At 44.4% G+C, this 18,204-nt stretch overlaps 1 protein-coding gene across 2 annotated transcripts in view; it reads left to right on the top strand.

Annotated features, from left to right (window-relative positions):
• CASQ2 (calsequestrin 2) overlaps nucleotides 1–18,204 on the top strand; it is a 109,812-nt gene that overhangs the window by 77,253 nt on the left and 14,355 nt on the right. For both annotated transcript variants that reach the window (XM_077479476.1, XM_077479477.1), the window contains exons 6-9: nucleotides 1,335–1,465; nucleotides 7,072–7,117; nucleotides 14,667–14,721; nucleotides 14,922–15,022. In XM_077479476.1, the coding sequence (XP_077335602.1) occupies nucleotides 1,335–1,465; nucleotides 7,072–7,117; nucleotides 14,667–14,721; nucleotides 14,922–15,022 (333 nt within the window). The remainder of the gene's footprint in view (nucleotides 1–1,334; nucleotides 1,466–7,071; nucleotides 7,118–14,666; nucleotides 14,722–14,921; nucleotides 15,023–18,204) is intronic.

Below are 18,204 nucleotides of genomic sequence, written 5' to 3'. Positions count from 1 at the left end.
AGGAACTGATGGGGATAGGTGAGGGAACTGATGGGGATAGGTGTGGGAACTGATGAGGATAGATGAGGGAACTGATGGGGATAGGTGAGAGAACTGATGAGGATAGGTGTGGGAACTGATGGGGATAGGCGAGGGAACTGATGGGGATAGGTGTGGGAACTGATGGGGATAGGTGAGGGAACTGATGGGGATAGGTGAGGGAACTGATGAGGATAGGTGTGGGAACTGATGAGGATAGGTGAGGGAACTGATGGGGATAGGTGAGGGAACTGATGAGGATAGGTGAGGGAACTGATGAGGATAGGTGAGGGAACTGATGGGGATAGGTGAGGGAACTGACGAGGATAGGTGAGGGAACTGACGGGGATAGGTGTGGAAACTGATGGGGATAGGTGAGGGAACTGATGAGGATAGATGAGGGAACTGACGGGGATAGGTGTGGGAACTGATGGGGATAGGTGAGGGAACTGATGAGGATAGATGAGGGAACTGATGAGGATAGGTGAGGGAACTGATGGGGATAGGTGAGGGAACTGATGAGGATAGGTGAGGGAACTGACGAGGATAGGTGAGGGAACTGACGGGGATAGGTGAGGGAACTGATGGGGATAGGTGTGGGAACTGTTGAGGATAGGTGAGGGAACTGATGAGGATAGGTGAGGGAACTGATGAGGATAGGTGAGGGAACTGATGAAAACGAGGATAGGTGAGGGAACTGATGAGGATAGGTGAGGGAACTGACGAGGATAGGTGAGGGAACTGACGAGGATAGGTGAAGGAACTGACGAGGATAGGTGAGGGAACTGACGAGGATAGGTGATGGAACTGACGAGGATAGGTGAGGGAACTGATGAAAACGAGAATAGGTGAGGGAACTGATGGGGATAGGTGAGGGAACTGACGAGGATAGGTGAGGGAACTGACAGGGATAGGTGAGGGAACTGACAGGGATAGGTGTGGGAACTGACGAGGATAGGTGAGGGAATCCAAAGACATGCAGGTAGGTTAATTGGCTTCTGTCCAAAAAATTGGCCCTAGTATATGAATGGGGACCTTGGATTCTGGGCTCATTGAGGGTAGGGACCGATGTGAGTTTGCAATGTACAGGGATAGGGACAATTGTAGACGCTCACTCAGGTTGAACTGGATGGACTGGTGTCTTTATTCAACCTTACTAACTATGAAACTATGAAACTGACGGGGATAGGCGAGGGAACTTATGAGGTCAGGGGTAGGGATTCATAAAGTGTATGGGAAGGGGCTCTCAGATACTGTATTTGCTTTGTCAGCCAAGGTAAAGGCATTAATGCTTTTCTTGATGATGATGATGGTAGGTGGCGAAGGCTCTGACATTGAAACTAAATGAAGTGGACTTCTATGAACCTTTTATGGATGAACCGGTCACCGTCCCAGATAAACCATACACTGAGCAGGAGCTGGTAGACTTTATCAACAAACACAAGAGGTGAGTGATCCCTACACTTCCCAAATTGCTCCAAGACATCATGACCCTACAAACCAATACTACCCCCAGACATAATGACCCTACTAACCAATACTACCCCCAGACATAATGACCCTACTAACCAATACTACCCCCAGACATAATGACCCTACTAACCAATACTACCCCCAGACATAATGACCCTACAAACCAATACTACCCCCAGACATAATGACCCTACAAACCAATACTACCCCCAGACATAATGACCCTACTAACCAATACTACCCCCAGACATAATGAGCCCACTAACCAATACTACCCCCAGACAAAATGAGCCCACTAACCAATACTACACCTAGACATAATGAGCCCACTAACCAATACTACCCCTAGACATAATGACCCTACAAACCAATACTACCTCCAGACATAATGAACATACAGATCCATATTACCTACAGAAATAATGACCCCAGAGATTCATACTAACTCCAGAAATAATGACCCTAGGGACCCATACTACCTACAGACATAATGACCCTACAGACCCATACTATCTGCAGACATAATGACCCTACAGAACCATACTATCTACAGACATAATGACCCTACAGACCCATACTATCTACAGACATAATGACCCTACAGACCCATACTACCCCCAGACATAATGACCATACAGATCCATATTACCTACAGAAATAATGACCCCAGAGATTCATACTAACTCCAGAAATAATGACCCTAGGGACCCATACTACCTACAGACATAATGACCCTACAGACCCATACTATCTACAGACATAATGACCCTACAGACCCATACTATCTACAGACATAATGACCCTACAGACCCATACTAAATACAGACATAATGACCCTACAGCCCCATACTATCTACAGACATAATGACCCTACAGACCCATACTACCTACAAACATAATGACCCTACAGACCCATACTACCTACAGACATAATGACCCTACAGCCCCATACTACCTACAGACATAATGACCCTACAGACCCATACTAAATACAGACATAATGACCCTACAGCCCCATACTATCTACAGACATAATGACCCTACAGACCCATACTACCTACAAACATAATGACCCTACAGACCCATACTACCTACAGACATAATGACCCTACAGACCCATACTACCTACAGACATAATGACCCTACAGACCCATACTACCTACAGACATAATGACCCTACAGACCCATACTATCTACAGACATAATGACCCTACAGACCCATACTACCTACAGACATAATGACCCTACAGACCCATACTACCTACAGACATAATGACCCTACAGACCCATACTATCTACAGACATAATGACCCTACAGACCCATACTACCTACAGACATAATGACCCTACAGACCCATACTATCTACAGACATAATGACCCTACAGACCCATACTAAATACAGACATAATGACCTTACAGCCCCATACTACCTACAGAGATAATGACCCTACAGACCCATACTAAATAAAGACATAATGACCCTACAGCCCCATACTATCTACAGACATAATGACCCTACAGACCCATACTAAATACAGACATAATGACCCTACAGCCCCATACTACCTACAGACATAATGACCCTACAGACCCATACTAAATACAGACATAATGACCCTACAGACCCATACTACCTACAGACATAATGACCCTACAGACCCATACTACCTACAGACATAATGACCCTACAGACCCATACTATCTACAGACATAATGACCCTACAGACCCATACTACCTACAGACATAATGACCCTACAGACCCATACTATCTACAGACATAATGACCCTACAGACCCATACTACCTACAGACATAATGACCCTACAGACCCATACTATCTACAGACATAATGACCCTACAGACCCATACTAAATACAGACATAATGACCTTACAGCCCCATACTACCTACAGACATAATGACCCTACAGACCCATACTAAATAAAGACATAATGACCCTACAGCCCCATACTATCTACAGACATAATGACCCTACAGACCCATACTAAATACAGACATAATGACCCTACAGCCCCATACTATCTACAGACATAATGACCCTACAGACCCATACTACCTACAAACATAATGACCCTACAGACCCATACTACCTACAGACATAATGACCCTACAGACCCATACTACCTACAGACATAATGACCCTACAGCCCCATACTATCTACAGACATAATGACCCTACAGACCCATACTACCTACAGACATAATGACCCTACAGACCCATACTATCTACAGACATAATGACCCTACAGACCCATACTAAATACAGACATAATGACCTTACAGCCCCATACTACCTACAGACATAATGACCCTACAGACCCATACTAAATAAAGACATAATGACCCTACAGCCCCATACTATCTACAGACATAATGACCCTACAGACCCATACTAAATACAGACATAATGACCCTACAGCCCCATACTATCTACAGACATAATGACCCTACAGACCCATACTACCTACAAACATAATGACCCTACAGACCCATACTACCTACAGACATAATGACCCTACAGACCCATACTACCTACAGACATAATGACCCTACAGACCCATACTACCTACAGACATAATGACCCTACAGACCCATACTACCTACAGACATAATGACCCTACAGACCCATACTATCTACAGACATAATGACCCTACAGACCCATACTACCTACAGACATAATGACCCTACAGCCCCATACTATCTACAGACATAATGACCCTACAGACCCATACTACCTACAGACATAATGACCCTACAGACCCATACTACCTACAGACATAATGACCCTACAGACCCATACTATCTACAGACATAATGACCCTACAGACCCATACTAAATACAGACATAATGACCCTACAGCCCCATACTATCTACAGACATAATGACCCTACAGACCCATACTAAATACAGACATAATGACCCTACAGCCCCATACTACCTACAGACATAATGACCCTACAGACCCATACTACCTACAGACATAATGACCCTACAGACCCATACTAAATACAGACATAATGACCCTACAGCCCCATACTATCTACAGACATAATGACCCTACAGACCCATACTACCTACAAACATAATGACCCTACAGACCCACACTATCTACAGACATAATGACCCTACAGACCCATACTACCTACAGACATAATGACCCTACAGACCCATACTACCTACAGACATAATGACCCTACAGACCCATACTACCTACAGACATAATGACCCTACAGACCCATACTACCTACAGACATAATGACCCTACAGACCCATACTATCTACAGACATAATGACCCTACAGACCCATACTACCTACAGACATAATGACCCTACAGACCCATACTACCTAGAGACATAATGACCCTACAGACCCATACTACATACAGACATAATGACCCTACAGCCCCATACTATCTACAGACATAATGACCCTACAGACCCATACTAAATACAGACATAATGACCCTACAGCCCCATACTATCTACAGACATAATGACCCTACAGACCCATACTACATACAGACATAATGACCCTACAGACCCATACTACCTACAGACATAATGACCCTACAGACCCATACTATCTACAGACATAATGACCCTACAGACCCATACTAAATACAGACATAATGACCCTACAGACCCATACTACCTACAGACATAATGACCCTACAGACCCATACTATCTACAGACATAATGACCCTACAGACCCATACTAAATACAGACATAATGACCCTACAGACCCATACTACCTACAGACATAATGACCCTACAGCCCCATACTATCTACAGACATAATGACCCTACAGACCCATACTAAATACAGACATAATGACCCTACAGCCCCATACTACCTACAGACATAATGACCCTACAGACCCATACTATCTACAGACATAATGACCCTACAGACCCATACTACCTACAGACATAATGACCCTACAGACCCATACTACCTACAGACATAATGACCCTACAGACCCATACTAAATACAGACATAATGACCCTACAGACCCATACTATCTACAGACATAATGACCCTACAGCCCCATACTACCTACAGACATAATGACCCTACAGACCCATACTACATACAGACATAATGACCCTACAGACCCATACTATCTACAGACATAATGACCCTACAGACCCATTGTTAAGTATCGGATAAGACCAGAACTGTGTGGACTGCAACAGAGGAAACTCAAACTTGTATAAGTGAAATATAATGATTTATTAAGGGAAGTGAATAATATAAATACAACCACACAGTGCAATAAATCAACCAACAGAGACCCCCAAACAACAACAGACAGATATGTACAATAAATGGGAAATGCTAGGATCGTAAACGATAGGCAGGCCAGGGTCATGCACAGAGGATCAGTAGATAAGCAGAGGGCAGTCCAGAATCAGAGATACAAGCCAGGCCAAGGTCATACACGGGGAGATCAGCAGATGGGGTAAGGAACACAGGACAGGGAGAGGAAGGACGGATCAGACTGCAGGGCAGGGATGATGGTAACAGGTGGGACAGGGTAGGGACGAGGACAGGGAAACAGGATCAGAACCACGGGTCACAGGTTCAGGGCACAGGAACAGGAAAAGGTTCAGAATCAGGCTCAGGATCACAAGCAGCAGGTCAGGGCACAAGGAAAATACCAAGGCAAACATATGAGTGCTTGCCAGCTATTTATAGGCCTGTGATTGGCCTCAAGTGACACCTGATTGCAGGAGGTGCTGCCTGCTCCATACTGCCAGGATCCATCCGCTGGTAGACGCCAGTACTGCAGCCCAAAGATGATATAACATCAGCAGGGAAAAGCTCTCCTGACAGCTCAAAACTGACAGGAAAAACCTGCTGGTGGACCTCAGTACTGCACGCCAAAAGACATATTCTCAGCGGATGGAACATTTCCTGACACCCATACTACCTACAGACATAATGACCCTACAGACCCAAACTATCTACAGACATAATGACCCTACAGACCCATACTACCTACAGACATAATGACCCTACAGACCCATACTACCTACAGACATAATGACCCTACAGACCCATACTACATACAGACATAATGACCCTACAGACCCATACTACATACAGACATAATGACCTTACAGCCCCATACTATCTACAGACATAATGACCCTACAGACCCTACTACCTACAGACATAATGATCCTACTCACCCATATTGCACTATACATAAAGATCCGACTGAACCCTATTACTTCCAGACATAATGACCCTAGTACCCCCACATCACGGGACACCCAGCTAGGTTCAGCCAACCATTTCTGAGCCCATCATAAACATATTAACTTTGAAGGACTTTTTGGATCTCCGGGTTTTTTTTAGCTTCAAAAAATAAACCAGTTCATCTGTGATTTGTAGTTCTTCCACATACTGCTGCAGTGGGGAAGAATCTCTGGGGTGGGTGAGGTTGGGTGGAGAAGTCGGGATTTCATTTCCACTCCATTAATCGTACTGTGACAATTCTTTCCATTATATACAGCCAGTACCTTATTGTAGCTCCTCCTTTTTTAGGGCCACACTGCGAAAGCTGCGACCGGAGGACATGTTTGAAACCTGGGTGAGCCAGACTCCTGTTTGTGAGTTTATTGTTTGTATGTCCTTCATCTCCTATACCTATATACACCGGGGATGTCACAACACCTATAGACACCGGTGATGTCACAACACCTATAGACACCGGTGATGTCACAACACCTATAGACACAGGGAATTTCACAACATCTATAGACACCGGGAATTTCACAACACCTATAGACACCGGGAATTTCACAACACCTATAGACACCGGGAATTTCACAACATCTATAGACACCGGGGATGTCACAACATCTATAGACACCGGGGATGTCACAACATCTATAGACACCGGGGATGTCACAACATCTATAGACACCGGGAATTTCACAACATCTATAGACACTGGGGATGTCACAACATCTATAGACACCGGTGATGTCACAACATCTATAGACACCGGTGATGTCACAACATCTATAGACACCGGGGATGTCACAACATCTATAGACACCGGGGATGTCACAACATCTATAGACACCGGGAATTTCACAACATCTATAGACACTGGGGATGTCACAACATCTATAGACACCGGTGATGTCACAACATCTATAGACACCGGTGATGTCACAACATCTATAGACACCGGGGATGTCACAACATCTATAGACACTGGGGATGTCACAACATTTATAGACATTGGGAATTTCACAACATCTATAGACACTGGGGATGTCACAACATCTATAGACACCAGGAATTTCACAACACCTATAGACACCGGGAATTTCACAACATCTATAGACACCGGGAATTTCACAACATCTATAGACACTGGGAATTTTACAACACCTATAGACACCGGGGATGTCACAACATCTATAGATACTGGTGATGTCACAACATCTATAGACACCGGGAATTTCACAACATCTATAGACACCGGGAATTTCACAACATCTATAGACACCGGGAATTTCACAACATCTATAGACACCGGGAATTGTACGACACCTATAGACACCGGGAATGTAACAACACCTATAGACACTGGGGATGCCACAACAGCTATAGACACCGGGAATTTCACAACACCTATAGACACCAGGAATGTCACAACTCCTATAGACATCAGGAATTTCACAACACCTATAGACAATGGCAATGTCACAACACCTATAGACACCACAGATGTCACAACACCTATAGACACTAGGAATGTCACAACACCTATAGACACCACAGATGTCACAACACCTATAGACACCAGGAATGTCACAACACCTATAGACACCGGGGATGTCACAACACTTATAGACACCGGGAATGTCACAACACCTATAGACACCAGGGAAACTGTAGCGTCCTCAGTCTGTGTTATACATTAACAATGGGAACGGGGTGCAGTTTTGCATTTTGGATTGGGGCTTTGGGTGAGAATATCCCAGCACTGGGTAGATGTTTGGAGGTGAGGATAGAGTGAAGGTGTTCTGTAGTCCATCAAGCAGGCATGAAAACACTGGATGGGGTGTCATTGCAGCAGAGGCAGTGCTGTCAGCTCACTGCAGGAATTTAGGAGCTCATTGGATTTCCAGCAGATCAACAGGAATTTTTCTGTCATTATTATTACACACTTCTGGGGTCCAAATGCCAAACACCAAGTAGCAAAGACCCACATGTGGCCCTCAGGCCGTTGGGTGGCCCCCGGGGCTGTAAGCGGTCCTGGCATTGTGCTGGTGGCAGCAGGTGGCGGTGAGAGGACGTCTTTGTTGGCTCCGGCAGAATTAGCATTTAGATGGAATGTCTAATAATAGAGTGTTGTGATCCGGCAGAGTCTCAGTTTACAGAATCCATTATGGAGAATGTCACATCTCAGCCGGGATATTAGTAATATCTGCTCCTCATCTCAGCCAGACGGTAATTGAATTGTCTGCAATATCTGTGTGCCTGCAGCCAATCTATAGACCTCCCGGGGCGATGGACGGGGGGGGGCGTCCTCCTAGCCCCTCCAACACACACACAAGGAGCTCAGCCCGGGGTCTGCTGCCATGTACCGCCGCCGCTCATAATGGAAGCTTAACACCCATACTTGTCCATTCCTTCCTTTATGGCTGTGGCGGGGGTCCGTAGGCATTTTCCCCCAATCTGGCCAAAATTAGCCAAATTAATTGTCTGTTGTCTCATATCTCTTAAAGCTGAACTCCGGGCATAAAACCTTATAGTAGGTGAGGTTGAAAAAAGACACAAGTCCATCAAGTCCAACCTATGTGTGTGATTATATGTCAGTATTACATTGTATATCCCTGTATGTTGTGTGATTATATGTCAGTATTAGGGATGAGCTGAACACCCCCCCCCCCGGTTCAGTTCGCACCAGAACTTTCGAACGGACTCCAAATTTGTACGAACGTTAGAACCCCATTGAAGTCTATGGGACTCGAACGTTCGAAATTAAAAGTGCTAATTTTAACGGCTAATATGCAAGATACTGTCCTAAAAAGGGTTTGGGGACCTGGCTCCTGCCCCAGGGGACATGGGTCAATGCAAAAAAAAACTTTTAAAAATGGCCGTTTTGGCGGGAGCACTGATTTTAATGACGATTAAAGTGAAAAAAAAGTGAAATATTCCTTTAAATATGGTGCCTGGGGGGTGTCTGTAGTATGCCTGTGAAGTGCCACGTGTTTCCCGTGTTTAGAACAGTCCCTGCACAAAATGACATTAAACGGAAATAACACCATTTAAAACTGCTTGCGGTTTTAATGTTATATCTGGAGAAATATCTGAGAAAAATGGCATGGGTAGCCCCCCCTGCCCATTACCAGCCCCTTTGGGTCTTGTACGCATATTAAGGGGAACCCCGTACCCATATTAAAAAAAGGAAAGGCGTGAGGCCCCCAGGCCCTATATCTCAGAACAGCAGTATACAGGCGGTGCAAACAAGACAGGGACTGTGTAGGTTTGTTGTGTTAAGTTGAATCTGTTTGTCATTTTCAACTGGTACATTTTTAAAGTGTAGCTCCAGTCAAAAAATCTATTTTTAAGCTTTTTGGAAAACATAGGGAAGTGTTATCACCCCTGTATAATTTGTTTTGCCGTCCATCTTTTTCAGAGCACGCAGACAGCACGCACAATCTCCTACCGCTGACTGACAGCTCTATTTAAAACGAGCAAGATAGTTAGCTATATAGGTGGATATAGTGGTGTGTACTGGGTTCAGAGCACGCAGACAGCACGCACAATCTCCTAACACTGACTGCAAGCTCTATTATAAAAGATAGATATATCGCTAGCTATATAGGTGAATATAGCGGTGTATACTGCGGTCAGGGCACGCAGACAACAACCACAACAGAAGAGCAAGAACGCAAAATCTGCCGATAACGAACGGTGTATACTGTGTTGAAGGTACACAGAGAACACCCACTAACTGCTACAGACGCCAACACACTACACTAGGCCGCCGCGCTGACGGCCTTATATAGTGTGGGGCGTGTACTACACAGCCTGAGCTATGCTTGGCCACAGGCATCCTGCCTGTGGCCAATCATGGCTCTCCTCGCTGCCGGCGCTGTGATTGGCAAAGCATGCGGGGTCACAGTGCATGCTTGGCCAATCATGAGCCAGCAATGCACTGCGCCATCGCAGTGCATTGTGGGCCGTGAGCGCCACACGAATTTGGTGCGAACGGCCCATAACGTTCGGAATTCACCGAACGGGCGAACAGCCGATGTTCGAATCGAACACGAAGCTCATCCCTAGTCAGTATTACATTGTATATCATGTATGTTGTGTGATTATATGTCAGTATTACATTGTATATCATGTATGTTGTGTGATTATATGTCAGTATTACATTGTATATCATGTATGTTGTGTGATTATATGTCAGTGTTACATTGTATATCATGTATGTTGTGTGAGTATATGTCAGTGTTACATTGTATATCATGTATGTTGTGTGATTATATGTCAGTATTACATTGTATATCATGTATGTTGTGTGATTATATGTCAGTATTACATTGTATATCATGTATGTTGTGTGAGTATATGTCAGTATTACATTGTATATCATGTATGTTGTGTGATTATATGTCAGTATTACATTGTATATCATGTATGTTGTGTGATTATATGTCAGTGTTACATTGTATATCATGTATGTTGTCTGATTATATGTCAGTATTACATTGTATATCATGTATGTTGTGTGATTATATGTCAGTATTACATTGTATATCATGTATGTTGTGTGATTATATGTCAGTGTTACATTGTATATCATGTATGTTGTGTGATTATATGTCAGTATTACATTGTATATCATGTATGTTGTGTGATTATATGTCAGTATTACATTGTATATCATGTATGTTGTGTGATATATGTCAGTGTTACATTGTATATCATGTATGTTGTGTGATTATATGTCAGTATTACATTGTATATCATGTATGTTGTGTGAGTATATGTCAGTATTACATTGTATATCATGTATGTTGTGTGATTATATGTCAGTATTACATTGTATATCATGTATGTTGTGTGATTATATGTCAGTGTTACATTGTATATCATGTATGTTGTCTGATTATATGTCAGTATTACATTGTATATCATGTATGTTGTGTGATTATATGTCAGTATTACATTGTATATCATGTATGTTGTGTGATTATATGTCAGTGTTACATTGTATATCATGTATGTTGTGTGATTATATGTCAGTGTTACATTGTATATCATGTATGTTGTGTGATTATATGTCAGTATTACATTGTATATCATGTATGTTGTGTGATATATGTCAGTGTTACATTGTATATCATGTATGTTGTGTGATTATATGTCAGTGTTACATTGTATATCATGTATGTTGTGTGATTATATGTCAGTATTACATTGTATATCATGTATGTTGTGTGATTATATGTCAGTATTACATTGTATATCATGTATGTTGTGTGATTATATGTCAGTGTTACATTGTATATCATGTATGTTGTGTGATTATATGTCAGTATTACATTGTATATCATGTATGTTGTGTGATTATATGTCAGTGTTACATTGTATATCATGTATGTTGTCTGATTATATGTCAGTATTACATTGTATATCATGTATGTTGTGTGATTATATGTCAGTATTACATTGTATATCATGTATGTTGTGTGATTATATGTCAGTATTACATTGTATATCATGTATGTTGTCTGATTATATGTCAGTATTACATTGTATATCATGTATGTTGTGTGATTATATGTCAGTATTACATTGTATATCATGTATGTTGTGTTATTATATGTCAGTATTACATTGTATATCATGTATGTTGTGTGATTATATGTCAGTATTACATTGTATATCATGTATGTTGTGTGATTATATGTCAGTATTACATTGTATATCATGTATGTTGTGTGATTATATGTCAGTATTACATTGTATATCCTGTATGTTGTGTGATTATATGTCAGTATTACATTGTATATCCATGTATGTTGTGTGATTATATGTCAGTATTACATTGTATATCATGTATGTTGCGGTCCTTCAGGTGATTATCTAATAGTTTTTTTAAACTATCGATGCCCCCCCCCCCGCTGAGACCAACGCCTGTGGAAGGGAATTCTAGTGTAGCACCAACCCCCGAAGGAGCTGCTGGTTTGATTGGGCTCACCGTTACCTTCTCCTCCTCAATTTGTGTCTAGGGGTGTCCCGTGGTAGACGGCCCAGTGACTTTAGAGACTGACGACAGATCCGCATAAAGGGATTTTTATTTGCAAAAACGTAGACAACGAAGAGTCTCTTAAAATAGGATCAGAGGGTTAGGAAGGAAGTTCAGGTTCTCTAATGCCGCGTACACACGATCAAGCAATCCGGTGGAAAAGACTTGTGTCCGCCGGACAACCCCCCCATGTGTAGCCTCCGGCGGACTTTTTTTACCCAAAAGTACGGCGGACTTAGAAAGTATTTTTGCACTCCAATCTTTCCGTCGGACTCGCATTTCGGCGGACAATCCGGCCGTGTGTGTGCCAGTCCGCCATACTTTTGAAATGAACGGACTTTTCCCGCCCGGGGAAAAGTCCGCTCATTTTGAGCGCGTCTCCAGGTAGCCGGGGCCAGCAAAGGAGGCGTCGCTGGCCCCGTCACCTGGTATGGACTTAAAGGGGAACTCCAACGCCGAAGAAATCGGCGTGGGGGTCCCCCCCAGGTCCACATCAGACCCTTGTCCGAGCACGCTACCCAGCCGGCCAGGAAAGGGGGGGGGACGAGTGAGCGCCCCCCCTCCTGAGTCGTACCAGGCCACGTGCCCTCAACATGGGGGGTGCCTTGGGGAAGGGGGGGTCGCGTGGCCCCCCCACCCCAAAGCACCTTGTCCCCATGTTGATGAGGACAAGGGCCTCTTCCCGACAACCCTGGCCGTTGGTTGTCGGGGTCTGTGGGTGGGGGGCTTATCGGAATCCAGGAGCCCCTTTTAATAAGGGGGCCCCCAGATCCCGGCCCCCCACCCTTTGTGAATGAGTAAGGGGTACATCATACCCCTAACCATTCACCTGTAAATAAAAGTAAAAAAACAACACAACACACAAAGATTAAAATAGTTTATTGCACAGCTCCGGTGGTCTTCTTCCGTCTTCGGGGGTCTTCTCGCCGGACTCCTCCACTATCTTCTTGTAGCTCTTTTGCTAGCGGAGGAGTCCGGCTTTCTTCTTCGCCGCCGCCCTCTTCTTCCGACTTCGGGGGTCTTGTCCCCCTCTTCGGTTCTTCTTGCCGGGCCACCGCACCTTCTTCTAGCTCTTTTACAGGCGGTGGCCCGGTCTTCTGTCGCCGCCGTCGCCGCTGTCACCGTCTTCTGTTCTTCTCTTCAGATTTTCTCTTCTATAGATCAGTAGGATTACCCCCATGCATCTCACCAATCTCACAGCTACCCTCCCCCAGCGATTTCTCCGGTTTATTAATCTGACACAGGAAGATGTGATGGTGAACTGCTGAAAATAGTAAAAACAGAAGACAAAGAAATGTCGGAACGCATGAAAAATAAAAAATAAAACATTTTTGGAGAAATGTCCTTCTCGGGGTTCCCTCTGCCTATTGTACAGGTCCCCCGTGTGACAGCGCTCAAGGATTGTCCGTAGGTCCCTTAGGGGTGAGGCCCTGCCATGTGGGGTATTGGGGGGTTGTACCTATTCTCCCCCATCCTCTTTAGTCCCGATATTCAGATCCACTCTTAAAATCCATCAAGCAAGACTTTAGCCCTTTATGAAGAAGCCCCACATCAATGGGAGTGAAATATCACCGTCCTATACTATGGTGCTACTAGTTTATTCGTAGATCAAACAAGCAGCACTTTGCTGAGTCTTGGCTACCTCAGGCAGGATCCTTTCTACATATCTGGGCTGGATGGGGCTAGAGTAGAGCCATAGCTGGCCCTCAGTGGTCCCGGGTGTGGGAGGAGTCAGGCCTGATTACATCATCACACACTGCTCTATGACATCATTTCAGCATTACATCCACCATCTACACTTATGACAGACAATCTTGTGTATTACGACCGGTGATATCATTGTACTATTTTGCAGGAGGATGATCTGGACGGAATCCATATTGTGGCCTTTGCTGAGGAGGAGGACCCAGGTACAGTTATATTACTAGAGGAGTGTGCTGTCACTGTGATGTCACAGCAGCTGAAGTGTCCGCAGTCTCAAGCACACGGGATAGTCTCTAGATACGTGTGGTGGCTCCAGTGCTCTGTAGTGGTTGGGGAAGTCGAAGTGACAAGATAGAGTCTTATGTCTTTTCTGACCTGATCTCACAGCCCCCATTTCTGCTTTTAGATGGTTATGAATTCATCCAGATCCTGAAGGAAGTGGCCAGAGAAAACACAGAGAACCCCGAGCTCAGCATCGTCTGGATCGACCCCGATGACTTCCCACTGGTGCGTGTCATTGTCATCTCTCACTTCTCCAAATCACGTTTTCCAATGAGAAATTGACCCTCCCTACCCTATGATGTCACATTGTGTCCCTCTGATAGGAACTCCTTTCCAAGTAATGACCAGCAATGTCACATGATCACCCTTCCGTACCATGTGATGATGTCACATCATATCCCTCTGATAGGACCTCCTCTCCAAGTCATGCCTCTCAATGTCACATGATCATCATTCCTTACCCTCTGATGATGTCACATCATGTCCCTCTGATAGGACCTCCTCTCCAAGTCATGCCTGTCAATGTCACATGATCTTCGTGACAGTGACAGGCATGACTAGGACCTCCTCTCCAAGTCATGCCTGTCACTGTCACATGATCATTGTTCCTTACCCTCTGATGATGTCACATCATGTCCCTCTGATAGGACCTCCTCTCCAAGTCATGCCTGTCACTGTCACATGATCATCGTTCCTTACCCTCTGATGATGTCACATCATGTCCCTCTGATAGGACCTCCTCTCCAAGTCATGCCTGTCAATGTCACATGATCTTCGTTCCTTACCCTCTGATGATGTCAGATCATGTCAGATATCGCTCAAATTGTCCCCTCCGCTCCTCCGAGGACCTCTTGCTCTCTAGCTCCCTTGTTACCTCCTCTCATGCTCGCCTTCAGGACTTCTCCAGAGCCTCTCCCATCCTCTGGAACTCCCTGCCCCAGTCTGTCTGATAAGCCCCTACCCTGTCCACCTTTAGGAGTTCCCTGAAAACTCATTTATTCAGGGAAGCCTATCCCACACCCACCTAACTGTCCCCGAGCCCCCCCATCAAATCATTCTCTGCAGCTATTACCTTTTGTACCACCACCCCCTCCCTTTAGAATGTAAGGTCTACGAGCCGGGCCCTCCTGTACCTTCTGTATTGTACTGTAATTGTGTTGTCACCCCTATACATTGTAAAGTGCTGCGTAAACTGTTGGCGCTATATAAATAGTGAATAATAATAATAATAATGTCCCTCTGATAGGACCTCCTCTCCAAGTCATGCCTGTCACTGTCACATGATCATCGTTCCTTACCCTCTGATGATGTCACATCATGTCCCTCTGATAGGACCTCCTCTCCAAGTCATGCCTGTCACTGTCACATGATCATCGTTCCTTAGCCCCTGATGATGTCACATCATGTCCCTCTGATAGGACCTCCTCTCCAAGTCATGCCTGTCACTGTCATACATGTCCATCAGACAGGACTTCCTCTTTAAGTCCTGTCTGTCAGTGTCACATGATCACCCTTCCTTTCCCTCTGATGATGTCACATTGGGGGTTATTTACGAAAGGCAAATCAAATCCACTTTGCAGTACAACTAAAAATTACAAGTGCAAAGTGCCCTTGGAGGTGCAGTCACTGTAAATCTGAGGGGAATCTCTGCTGAGATCCAATCATGTGCAAGCTAAAATGCTGTTTTTTTTTTTCCTTGCATGTCCTCCTCGGATCTACAGCGACTTCACTTCTGAATGTATTTTCAGTGCAATTTCGTAAACAACCTCCATTGTGTTTCTCTGATAAGATGTCTTCTCCAAGTCCTGTCCATTGATGTCACATGACCAGACTTTCCTTGCAGAGTCTGATGATGCCACATCATATCCCTCCTTTAGGACCACTTCTTTCATGTCCACCGATGTCACATAATCACCCCTCTAATAATGTCACATCATGTCCCTCTGAGAGGACTTCCTCTCCAAGTCATGCCTGTCAATGTCACATGAGGGTCATGTGATCACCTTTCCTTAGCCTCTGGTGATGTCACATTATGTCCACCTGATAGCACCTCCTCTACAATTCATCTAAACCAATGTCACTTGGTCCACCTTCCTTGCCATCTGATGATGCAACATCTTGTCGCTCTCATAGGACTTCCCCTATAAGTTGTGTCCATCAGTGTCACATGATCATCTATCTGCCATCTGATGATGCAACATCATGTCCCTTTCCCTCACCGAGTCAGATTTGTTTCACGTTATCATTCTTCCCTACTCTATGGTGTCATAATGGGTCCTATTTATAGGATTTCCTCTCCAAGTCATGTCCCACTGTTACCCGATCCACCAATGTCCCATCACTGCTTCCTACCATCTGGCTAATGCCAAATCATGAAATCATGTTCCTCTACTATGATCTCGTCTCTGAATCATACCCTGCTGTTATTCGGTCTACCAATGTCCCATCACAACTCCTTACCTTCAGAGGATGCCACATTGTGTCCCTCCCATAGGATCTCCTCTTCAATTCATGTCCCACCATCCACAAATATCACTTTAACTCTCTCTACCCTCTGATGTCACACCATGTCCCTCTTGTAGAATCTTCTCCTGGAGTCATGTCCATCAATGTCCCATCACTGCTACCTACCTTCTGATGATGTCACAAACAGGTCCTCCCAATAGGATCTTCAAGTCATATGCCTCTGTCACCCATCTTCCATTTTTCCGTCACTGCTCTCTACCATCCGAATAATTTCATATCATGTCCCTCTTATATAATCTCTTCTCCGAATCATGACCCACTGTTACTCGGTCTACCAATGTTCCATCACAACTCCCTACTTTCTGATGATGTCATATTATGTTCCTCCAATGGGATCTCCTGTTCATGTCCCAATGTCAAACCCATACGCCAATATCACATTACCCCTCTCTACCCCTGATGATGTCACATCGTGTCCCTCCTGTAGAATCTTCTCTTGGATTTATATCCACAGATGTCCTATCACAGCTCCCTACCTTCTGATGAAGTCACTTCATTCCCCTCTTATATGATCTCCTCTCTGAGTCATGACCACCAATATCACATTGACCGTCTCTGCTCTCCAATGGTGTCATATTGTGTCCCTCTAATAGGATCTTCTCATGGAGTCATGCTGTCCAATGTCGCACCATTCCTCCCTCCCACTCTGATGATGTCACATTGTGTCCCTCTGATAGGATCTTCTCATGGAGTCATGCTGTCCAATATCACACAATTCCTCCCTCCCACTCTGATGATGTCACATTGTGTCCCTCTGATATGATCTTCTTATGGAGTCATGCTGTCCAATATCACACCATTCTTCCCTCCCCTCTGATGATGTCACATTGTGTCCCTCTGATAGGATCTTCTCATTTAGTCATGCTGTCCAATGTTGTTAT

This window comes from Lithobates pipiens, unplaced genomic scaffold (genome assembly GCF_037356315.1).
Source record: "Lithobates pipiens isolate NorthernLeopardFrog02 unplaced genomic scaffold, aLitPip1_a1.2 Scaffold_16, whole genome shotgun sequence".
In the NCBI taxonomy this organism is placed as follows: Eukaryota; Metazoa; Chordata; class Amphibia; order Anura; family Ranidae; genus Lithobates; species Lithobates pipiens.
Note: the sequence above shows the minus strand (reverse complement) of the source record. Positions and strands in the feature narration are given on the sequence as shown.